This window comes from Acinonyx jubatus, chromosome E3 (assembly GCF_027475565.1).
Source record: "Acinonyx jubatus isolate Ajub_Pintada_27869175 chromosome E3, VMU_Ajub_asm_v1.0, whole genome shotgun sequence".
Lineage (NCBI taxonomy): Eukaryota > Metazoa > Chordata > Mammalia > Carnivora > Felidae > Acinonyx > Acinonyx jubatus.
In genome coordinates, this window is record NC_069398.1 from 2,123,426 (window position 1) to 2,135,119 (window position 11,694).

At 42.8% G+C, this 11,694-nt stretch overlaps 1 protein-coding gene across 45 annotated transcripts in view; it reads left to right on the top strand.

Moving 5' to 3' along the window:
• The window catches only part of RBFOX1 (RNA binding fox-1 homolog 1), a 2,045,752-nt gene extending 2,035,160 nt beyond the window's left edge, over positions 1-10,592 (top strand). For 23 of the 45 annotated variants that reach the window (XM_053213105.1, XM_027042970.2, XM_053213120.1 and 20 more), the window contains 2 exons: positions 7,544-7,619; positions 7,990-8,228. In XM_053213105.1, coding sequence (XP_053069080.1) covers positions 7,544-7,619; positions 7,990-8,137 — 224 coding nt within the window. In that variant the 3' untranslated portion in view covers positions 8,138-8,228. Of the gene's footprint in view, positions 1-7,543; positions 7,620-7,989; positions 8,229-9,152 lie in introns of those variants that run through there. The other 22 variants (XM_053213106.1, XM_027042978.2, XM_053213104.1 and 19 more) reach the window with 6 other exon arrangements.
• The last annotated feature ends 1,102 nt before the right edge of the window (positions 10,593-11,694 follow it).

The window sequence follows — 11,694 nt, forward strand, 5'->3', positions numbered from 1 at the left end:
TAAAATATTTCATTAATAAGTTTTAAGTTGATTACACATTGAAGTGATATTTTAATTAACATCTAAAAATGAGCTGCACCTGTTTCTTTTCACTTTTTCAATGTGGCCACTATAAAACTTAAAATGGCTCATCTTTGGCTCATTATATTTTTATCGGTCAATACCATTCCAGAGCTATATTTTCATTCATTTTGCTCAAATGAATATTGAAAGGGTTTGTGTGCCCCAGGAACTGGCCTCTTAGAAGTGAGGGATACTCACCTGGAATTAAAATATTGTGACAGATAATCTGTATGTTGGCAGTGCTTCCTGACTTTATGTTTCCATTTTGCCTCCAAGTGAGAGTATAATGTGTGTGCGTGGGCGTGCTAGTTGTTCTTGCCGTGCTAGTTAACCTCTTAGAATCCTTGATCTGCTTACATAGGGTGTGGGGCCTCCGGATGCTTACTTCAGGGGTAGTTTTGACACATGTACCCATGGACTTTAGTGTTGTGACCCCACCTGGAATAGACAGAAGGCAAAAGCTGTAATCCTAACCATCTTGATAGCATCGATAACTGACACCCATTTGGTTGCTGACTAACTGGTAACCCTCATCTCAATTCACTAGTGCCTTATACAGTCGATATGGACCATTATTTCCATTCCCAGATGGAGGAAGTGGCCCAGAGAGGAGATAAACTTTCAGAGATTACTCTTTGTGGTTCCCCTAGTAGGTTAAACCCTATCTGGGGCACCATGTTGACTTCCAAGCATGATGGGAAACTCTTAGTGATTTTGGTAGAGCAACTGTCAGGACACAAGGAAGGTGAAACAGCATTTTTAAGAGAAAGATGGCCTTGAGCTTGGCATTAAAGAGAGTGTGGCTCTGGGTCTTTGGCCAAGAGCAGGATTTACTGGGTCTTCTCCACTCCCAGGTAGTGGCTGCTACTCTGCTCTGATGAATCCAGAATCATGGTTACGATCTCAGACCTGTTCTGTTGGGATTCAGAATTGGAAGAGGTTTCTGATTGCATGGACAGGGTACAGAAAGGGTGATACCATCTGATTTGCCATGGGTGGTATGATCTATTTCTCACAGATGTTCTAGGTGTTGGATTTATGTGCATACTTATGTAGACACAGTTCAGATGTGTCACAGTTTGGATGAGAAAACCATGTGGCTTCCCATTTAGAAGCTAGAGAGCCCATAAGATGCTTTCTTTACTGGTTCTGAGCAAAGAAAACATGAGGCTGAAAACTGTACTAAGTGATTAGTGAAGGTAACCATTTCAAATCCAGGGTAAGGAAGTGAGCCGCAACAGGATTTGGAAATGCCAGAGTCCAATTGAGACAACTCTGTGTTGTTCACTTGGAGAACTTCTTCCATTTCTACTCATGTCCTTTTTTGGAGGTTTTGCTATATTTGAAGTGATTTTCTGGATATTTTGAGTTGTGGGACTGGTTAAGTTCCTCTCTCATGTATCTTGAGATGTTTTTAGAATAAAGCTTGGTCACCCTCCATGGTCTATAAATGTGGAAGTCATGGTCTAGGCTGAAGCTAGATATCTTCTGACACCAGTACACATTATGGCAGCCCAGACTGCACAGCCTGTAAGTTGTGGGGTTCTATGATTGGAGAAAGGAGGGCTTGCATGGTACGTGTTTATATGCATGAAAGTGAGAGCCCGTTTACCTTAAATCAGGAAGGAATTGGAAGGGCGTTCTGTGACTGCCTTACTCTAGGTTGCATTCTTTCATCTTTTGAAATGAGGAATTTTGTCTGCATCCTTAGCTAACAGAAACCCCACAAGCCAAGGGGACCTATCACATCCTGCAGTCCAAAGTCATTAAGGGATTTGTCAGTCTTTCACCTCTTTCAGTAGGACCATGGGGTCTTACTGTGTTCTGCTGCATGTTTTTTAGTGATGAGTATGGGATGGGTGAGTTGGAAAGCATAAATGCCCATAAGACTCTATTTTTGAAAATGGATTGATTTGCAGTTGGATCAGGGAAGGAACCATAGCTGGAGCAGAGCTGAGGGATTCCAAAACCCACATGCCTTCCATCAGTCTTTTTCTTCCTCTTCCTGACTGATATCGAGTGTGGCTCCTTTTGCCACTGAGAATTGCCAAGAGCAGAGCATTTCCCAAATGCAAAGAATGCCTGATCTGAAGCACAAATCCCAGATGCTTTCTCTCAGGATGGGAGGAAAACAACAACTGATTGAATTACACCAGCAACAATGAAAACCAAAGGGCTTTCTTCCAAAAGCCCTTTGGTTTTCATTTGGAAAAGCTCAAGAAAGCAGAGTGATGAAGCAGGATGAACATCGGGGTAGGTGGGGATCCGTCTTCTTGTGCAGGTTAACTTCTGTCTTTCTTCTCACCTGTTGCCTCAGATGCCCAGACTGGGGTGAGCCATGCAAGGGTCCAGACCTCAGTTGACCCTCCACGGGAAAGTGCAGAGGAACATCCCTTAGCTACACCATTGCTTTCCAAAGGGCAGGCTGTTACAACTACAGGGTTATGGTGTAGTGCTCCCTTTGCATACTGTGTTGCATGGGTTCATTTTCCCTAATGCCTTGCAGACTGTATCTTAGATACATAATTAGGAGGACACTATAGTCCCTAACGGCGATGCAGAGACCCCAGGGGTCAGGATGCATACTCTTTCGGAGGCATACTTTGCAACACTTCTCTGTCACACCTTCTCGCAGCAATTGGGCTGTCCATCAACTGTGAACTCCATCTCTGGGGGAGTTCTTCACTCACCTTTCTGCTCCCCAGGGTTTCCCCAAGCTATCTCTGGGACCAAAGGCATGGAGGGAAGAATAAAGGTCCTAGGGGTATAAAGGCTCTCAACTGAGATAGAGAGTAAAATACAGGCAGTGAAATGAGTTAGTGTCCTTCCTATGTCCCTGTAAGAAAATCACTTCACTCTTAGAATGCTGGTGTGGTACCAGCACAGCTCTATTGTATTTCATTAGCATCCCCTTGTTTCAATGAGATTCAGATGTTAATAATAAGTAATAGTTGCATCTCTCAATAGAATTGGCAAAGCACTTCAACCTACACAGTTTGAGTTCCCCATTCAGTGGGCAGCATTGTTACTTGTTTTTCTCCGACATAACCTTATGCCCAAATGCAGCAGTTTTAACTGCCTCTGTAACTCCTAAATTAGGTAGCGCTTAACTCCAAAAGTATCTGTAGGTTGATTGCTAGAGCTGCACATGATCATATTAGAATAGAATCCTTCCCTTGCCTCTACAGACCCGAGATTTGGGCAGGAGAGAGAGCCTGGCTTGGTGAACTCGGACTCTGACCCCCTGCATCACAATCTCTTGTATCTGTAGAGTGCTTGAAAATGTACCTGCTTTCTTTTCATGCACTTCATCTGTGAAGTAGGCAGGCCTCAAACCCAACAATACCATTTTATGAACAGGAATATGAGGCTCAGGGAGAACGATTTGCCTAGTCTTTGAGTAAGGACATTGCAAAGGCAGAACTTGACCTTGGGCTTTCTTGTCTCATGCCTTCTCTCCCTAGCACCATGGGTGGCTTCCTGCTTTTCACTTGTTGCTAAGGTCAAAAAAACGTAGGTTCATGATGGCATGGCTACAAGCTGTGGTGAAGTCACCAGCAAAGCTGTTACCTCTTACTTCATTGTTTGTTTGGCTTTTCCTTGAAGGATTCTGATGAGCTTGATGGCAACTTGGCCACTGTTCTGTGAACTCTCAGGGGTGATGTGAAATTACACACTCTGTGTCTTCAGACTCCCCAGAAACTTTTCTTCTGAGTGTCTTAAGGGTTTTGAATGTCTTTGGGAGCAGCTGACCTGGTATCTTCAGAAAGCCTATCTGGAAGACTCTTTGCTGCTGACACAATACTTCTCTCCTGTTTACTCCTCCCTCTTGCTGCCTTTAGTCACGCAGTGGCATTGGCTTGGCCCCTCGTTCACCTGCACTGTGGCCAGTTCTTTGGCACATGCTGGAGACAAAAAGGCAAACAAAATAGACTTGACTTGACGCAACCTTCATGGGGCTGACATTCCTGGGGGGGGGGGGTGTGTGTGTGGTAAATAATCAGAGAGGTAAGTAAACAAAATTATTATAGACTTATGTTACATGAAGGGTGGGCAAGTGCCAAGACGGTAAGAAAAGAATTAATTTGCATGCGTTCATGGAGCAGTGATGAGGCCAATGTGCCTGGAGCACAGTGAGCAAGGGGTGGATAGGAAAAGATAAGACAGGATTGAAAGAGGGGCAGGGCAACACATGCAAATTTGGGTTTTATAAACCACTGAAGGGTTTTAAACAGGGAAGTGATGTGTTTAGATTTATATTTAACTAGATGGCTGATGGATGGATAGAATATGATAGCAGTAGATTTGTTAGCTATAGATATAAATGGCTTGTGGTTAGAGGCAAGAGTAGAACCACAGAGACAAGATTTAAGGCTGTTGTGGATTTGCTTCTGATGAAACACTGATGGGTTAGGTTAAAGTGGTGGTAACATGAAGGGAGTAAAGTGGACACATGGAAGATTTCATCTGTAATTTCTGATGGATACATTGTGGGGACACAGAGCGCATCATGACCTGATTGCACCATTGTCTACTTTGGCCAGGGATGGGTGTCATGGAGGGTGAGGATATGTGCAGGTTGGTCGTAACATGGCGGTTGTAAGACATTTTCTCATCACTCCCACTGAGATCCCTGGGAATTGCCATCTTTCCTTTGGGCTGTGCTTAGCCAGTTCTGAGGATGTTAGGTTGCTGACGTGCCTGGTATTTCTGCTGCAAGAGTAGTGCTCAAGTCCACGTCTTCCCTAATAACCTTGTGTCTAAATTGTAGTGTCACACAAGGGCGTGTTTAGAAATTAGCATTTGAAAAGAAGCCTCCTTGCTTTCAGTTTGAGCTGACATGGTCCCTTTTCCTCTGTGGAAATGAAATTTATTAATCATAATAAAACCATCGGATTCTGAAGGTAGAGGTCACCCTGAGGAGAAAAGGAGCCTGCTCATTTACGAGGAATAGTTCAGTGCTGCTGTATTTTTCTTCTGCGTTGGAAGAGAATGCTGCGAAATTGTTACCTTGGGTTTTCCACAAAGGTTGAAGCTCTGCCCAGTGTTATAGTCAAAAAAGAATTTACCATTAAAGTATGTGGAGGGCAAGGGTGGGAGCTCTCTTCTCATTGAAAACATTCAGACTGTGGATACATTATCTCCCCAAAAGAAATTTTTGCCACAGTAAAACCATTCCCCAAATTAAAACAAAAAAATTAATTTCTATAAATGGGCATTTTCACACTCGTCTTGAAGAAATCCCATCAAAATGATGCTTTGCCAGAGCAAGGCTTTTCAGTTTATCTTTGCATTTTATGTCCTGTTCATACAACCAGCTTTCCTGGGTGAAAGTGCATTAAAATAATCCGATTAGCAGTTCCTTTTTTCTCTAGACCAATGACAGACTATCTTCTCACAAAATGAAAATCAGCATCAGTCATATATCATGTCCTTTGACCCCTGTTCACATCTACTTCTACTTACGTGGGCAGAGGCCCAGCTTTCATGAGGGATCTCCATGAATATACGATTTCTTCAAAAACGTCATCCTTCTTCTGGTTTTAACACACCTTCTGTCTTGGACTTACCTCCATTCTTCCTCCCAGAGACAGAGAGCATTGTTGACTGAAGGTCACCTGATTGAGCCAAATCAATCAAGGGTGTTCCAAAAAATGAAAAGCAAGAGGGGGTTGACCGTTACTTTCCCTGAGAGAATCACCTCAGAAAAGAAACATCCATTCTTGTCACTGCTTTGGAAGATGAGGAGACCACAGTGTTGAAGCAGAAAGCCTCATGTGAGCTCAGTGCCCTTTGAAACAGGCAGGGTGTGTTTAAGAGTAAGACATTTGTAATGAGAATTTGGTATAATCAAAAAAAAATTTTTTTTCTCATTTGAAGAGTTAAAGGTCCTTCACCCCAGCTTCTTCCCATTGTCCCAGGCTCCATGATGTGAGCAACTAAATGAGACCCATCCAGTACATTCTTATCCACCTACCGTGAGAAAGATGACTGGAAGGAAAATGGGGAAGAGATTGGAAAGGAAAGGAATAACAGTAAATGCAAATGAGACTTTAAAAGTTAAGAGGTGAGCTTAAGGTTGATAATACAGACGTTTATTCCTACCTTGTTCCTTCATTCCTTAAAGCAAAGTCCAAGAGTCACAAGCTGTTGATAATTGGCACAGATCCTATTTAGTGGCCAGTACGTGCATCCTCCAGCTGCCGTGTTGGTTGGTAATAGCACACAGCTGCTGCCTCCTTCAGAGACCTACCCACTGCCCAAGAGTCATTTTAACTCAGAAGTTACCCTCCATTCCTTAAGGAGGCCCACAGATGATGCTTACCTTACATGGGCATTAAAAACCAAGGCACTTGCCCCCAAGCAGGATCAACTCTGCAGGATCAGGTAGAAGCTGGTTTCCAGACCACATCCTTACGTCTTTCTTCTCATGCTCCAACCTGCTCACCTCTCTGTCCTCTTGAAAGCACTCCTCCACAAGGCATGTGGGCAAGAATCTCCATTTCAGACTGTGCTTCCAGGGAACCTAACCCAGTTTAACCTGCACCTCAGCTTTGATCATTACCAAAAGACCAATGTTCACACTGTCTCAAAGAAGATACTTAGAAGGTCATTCAAGTAGGGGTTCTTGACACCTTGGAACGAGCATCCAGGTTGCCCTGAGAAACTAAAGGATCAGTCCTGACTCTGTTTGGCTTTATGACTTCGAGCAAATAACCTAAACTCTCTGAATCTTAATTTCTGATTTGTTGCTGTGTTCAGTTCCTGACACACAGTAGGCATCCTTCTCGTCTTCGTTTATATTCCAAAGCCTGTGCTAGAAGGCATAGCAATAGAAGAAGGAGGGTGGGAGAAAGGTATAGAAAAACTCAAAGATGAGATCGCATCATCAAGAAACATTGTCTGAAATGTGTCCCTTCTTAGAACCTGACCAGAGATTGATGAGGTAGACGATCTGGGGTGATAGTATCGAAATCAAATCAGACTAATTCTCGTGTGGTTTGGAAAGGTCCTACACACCCTTCAAGGATCCTCCTCTTCAGTACATCTGTTTTTCCCTCTTCTGAGATGTTGGCCCCTAACTGCACAGACCAGGCCACTTTACCCTTTGTGATCCACCTTGTCTCGCCTGATCAATAGCAGCTGAATTAGGAGAAAAGACTGTCTCTCTTGAGAGTAACATGTCCTCTGTGGGTGCTGGGCTTCTTGAAACCACTCCTTCAAGTTGTTTCCTCTGCCTGCCTCGGTCTCCGCCGTAGCCCTGTGATTGACCTGTGTAGAAATGGTTCAATGAGAGACAGTGAATATTATCTCACACAAGGTTAAATGGACAGAAGAATGTGTTGGGCACAGACGGGCTTCTCTCTGAAAATGAGTAGGGCCCCTCTGCACTGTCTTGGTATTTTTGTATTTTATGGTTGTTATCATGACTCTGTAATAGCATATAATGGATTAATCTTCACCTGCATTTTCCTTTCAGTTACGGACGAGTTTATGCTGCCGACCCCTACCACCACACACTTGCTCCAGCCCCCACCTACAGCGTTGGTGCCATGGTGAGTACCAGTCCCTCCTCTTCCTCATTTCTTCCTGCTTCCCTTCCCTTCCCCCAGCTGGGACCTTACTACGGGTTGACGGTTGACGTACTCTCACTTCCCCTTAATTGAATTTGTCTCTTGTGCTAACAGCAGCTAAAATGCCACATTAATCCTCCCGGTAAACTTGATAAATGTCTTAATTTCTTGGCAATGTAGTGCATGTAAGTTATTATATTTCTAATTTTGCAAGTCTCACCTAGCAGAGCACTTACCTTAATGGAATAATTAGTCATTTTGATAATTAAATCCATCACTAACAGAATGCAGTGTCAATGCAGAACTTTTTTTTTTCTTTTTTTTTTCCCTCCCTTGCTGCTCATTCACATAGCCCCAAGGTTCCAGCCCCAGCACAGACTTCAGAGGAGCTAAGCTGCACACTTCCAGACCTCTGCTGTCAGGCAGCTGAGAATCTGACTGCCTCTCCTCCCCTATTACAATTCATGTTTAAAGTCATAGTCGCCCAGGAAAGAAAATAGAGAGAGGGGCACACTTTGTGTGTGTGCCTAGTACATAAGGAATTAGAAGGAATCCGCTGGGTTTGGGAGTTGTCTTTTGTTTTTTTTTGGGGGGGGGTCTGGGTTTTTGTTTTGGGAGGGGTGGGGGGGAGGGCAAAAATGGGAGGTGAGGGTGGGGTGAATTTGCCTGTACTTGTTCAAACTTCTATGCACTAAAACTCTTGAGTACAGTAAGACGTGCCCATCACGTGAGAGCGTATGCAATCATTACAAAGCTTTTGGCATGCAGTTTTCTGCTTGGGGTCAAGAATATCAGTCCTTATCCTAAAAATAAATCCCCATAGGCATTCATTTGAATCGCCAATACTTCTAGAAAAAGTAAATAGCTAAGTGCCACCTCATAGCCATCTAAAGCCATGGCCAGACGAGTCACTGGAGCTTGGTCCTAGAAATTCAGCCATGATTTGGAAACATATTATTTTGTACAAGCTCAATTACATCAAGCAATTCATCTGTAAACTCCCCTCTCAAGAGCAAATTCCAACCAGGTTGTTGAGCCAAGTCAAGTAAGCAGTTGATTTAAATTTTCATCCTGATTTTGCATTCAGCAACTCTGCCTCAACACCTAGCCCACTTGAGGAATGTGTTGGAAAGGAGAGTTGAATTACTGCATCCAATCAGCCGTCTATATTCAGCCTCTTGAGTGTAGACTGAGCTTTTCCTGACAGAATGTCATAGTAATGAATCAAACAAACAAACCAAGAGAGAAGGGGCCAATTGTTCCATTGTCCAGCCTGTGTCAGAGACCTTCTCGCTAGCAGGACTGGCCGAGCGCATTTGGTCTTGCAGGGACCTTTCTTTAGAAGGAGCTGTTGGGGGAGGTCAGGACTGGCCAAGAATGAGCTGGGACGGGTAGAGGGTGCCTCCATTTTGGTTGTTTTTGAGTGTCTATTTTTCACATTAGTCTTTTTTGATGACGCACGTGTTGCAAAAGGAAAAATGTAAAAAACACACCCCTCAAATTGCTTTGTTTCAGAATGCTTTTGCACCCCTGACTGATGCCAAGACTAGGAGCCATGCTGATGATGTGGGTCTCGTTCTTTCTTCATTGCAGGCTAGTATATACCGAGGGGGATACAACCGCTTTGCTCCATACTAAATGACAAAACCATTAAAACCTTCCAGTGTGGGGAGAAAGGAAGCTTTCCGAGGCCTGGGTGTTGCAATACATGCAGTAACGCATCATTTTAGCAGCCCTAAAGATTTAAAAAAAAAAAAAAGAGGGAAAAAATTACATTTTTTATCTTATACCTCAGATATTTTGTTCTGTGTATTTTAATATTGTGGGTCTTTAATTTCTGAAGGTTCCGTAGTTGGTTGCTGGCTGTAGGAGTTTTTCTGTGGTTGAAATAGAGAGATGCTAGCTATGAATTAAAACTGGATTAGGGCCATATCCAGAGTGCTATATCATGTAAATGAATTATATATGCTGAATATCAAGCTACTGGGGTTATCAGCTGTTTGGGAAGAGTGTGACTACAGTAGTCTTTTTTTTTTTTTTTTTTTTTTTTTACTGCATCTGCATTATTTTATTTTATGAACGGGGAAGGGTGGGAGGGTCTTAGGGGATCAGGACTGGGATTTGGGCTAAAAGGAAAAAAATATATAGTAACTGATCAATCTAAATGACCCACTGCACCAACAATCATATATCAGCGGTTCTAAGTTGCTCATTGAGTTCAAGCCAAAGGTTCTGTTATTAAGGGGGTGCTTCTAAAAGCACTTTTTGCATCCAAGTTGAATGAAGCTGTACAAACCCATCCTTTAAACCATTCCACCCGGCAGTATTCAGCTTCTTAACCAGCCGCTAGTTATTTAGGCAAAAACTGCTAGTTAGGCCATCAACAAGCATTCTTTTTATATTTCTTCCAGTATAATAAATTATTGATATCATTGCTGACTTTTATATTATGGGAGGGAAAAAATAACATTAATAAAAAGGTGATAAAAAGCACTGTTTCTATTTTTTTCTTTTTTTCCAAAAAAAAGAAAGTAATAAAAACTTAAATCCTTTGTACCAGTTAAAAAAAAATGTATAAAATTTACATCTGTGCAGTGGAGTTGTTAAGTTCTAGAAACAGTCTATGAAGCTTTAGTTTTAGCCTAGTAAACAACTGTTAGAGACAGATGTATAATTTTTATGGAATTACATGATAATCATATTCGGATTTATAGAAGCATTTTACAAGTATTGCAATCATTGAGTAGAGATAATCATGGTATTTTCATCAGCTTGGTACTTTTTGAAACATGACCGTGTTGTGTGAGCAACCTGCAATTTTTCAGTCCGTGAGATCCTGCCCTCCTACTCTTCCTGGTCCCCAACGATTATCTCAAACCAGGATCTTTAGTTCCGTCTCCAAGGCCCAGGACACTTGTCAGAAGGAAGCAAAAAACAAAACAAAACAAAACAAAAGGCCCGCCCTCTTCATCCCGGAAGAACAAAGTCCCCCGCCTGTGAAGCAGGGCCAGAGTGACACAGCCGAAAAATTGCAGTTTGTCTGTACTTCTGTTTGAACTCTTTCCATGTTGTCCTGTTTACAAAAGTTAACCTAAGTTGGGGTATCTGTCACGGGTCTTCCTGTTTTTTGTATTTAAATAAAAAACAAAAAAACCAGCGGCAAGCTGCCCGGGTAGTTGGCCGCCATAGTTCAACCTTCACGTGTTCAGTGCCGGCCCCGTGCAGGCGCGCACTTCAGTAAGTTATCAACTCACCGCTGTGAACCTGCCAATCCGCTGTAACAACTCTGCTTTCAAACAAAACCAAACAAAACCTTAAAAAAAAAAAAAAAAAAAAAAAAGAAAAAAGTAAAAAAAAAAAAAAAAGTGTTTGTGATCCAGCTTCCTCTCGGTCATCCTACGTGCATGCAGTAAGATTGGTTGGATATTAAACCATCAATAAAGTTTCACAAGATTTGAAAACAAAGTTTCTGTAGCTTCGATATCTAAGACAGAGTCTCGTTGTCTTGAAAAGAGAGAAGGGGGAGGGGGGAACCGCTTAAGCAGCCAGCAGCATGTAACATGTTCTTTGCGGCAGCCTGATTGGGGGGGGCGAGGGAGGGGCCACGGGGGTGTTTTATAGCATCGCAGAGACATTCTTATCCCCCCACCTGGAGAGCAGTGCTAGGACAGTGGGTGCCTGGTGGATGGGGTTAAACGAAACTGCTTATTAAAATGCTACGGCATCCTGCCCCAGAGGGGAGAAAGGTGGAAGGAGCAGGGGGCCTCGGGAGTCTGCAAAGCTTTCTCCCGACTGCCTCGGATGTCAAAATCCAGAATTTGCATTGTATTTGGAATCACAAACATAGAATTCTTAACTGTGTTGGTTAAAGTAAAATTATTTTGCAGTTTTGATTTCCATCAATGAGCTGTACTTTCCCCCATGACTGTATGTAGTTTTAACGAAATCATTTAGAACAGTGAGTGCCAAATGATGTTACAGAACCTTCTGCCCAGGCACTCTGCCAAGATGCCAATAAGTCATTTTAAAAATGTATGTCAGAGATGTAAACAGACAT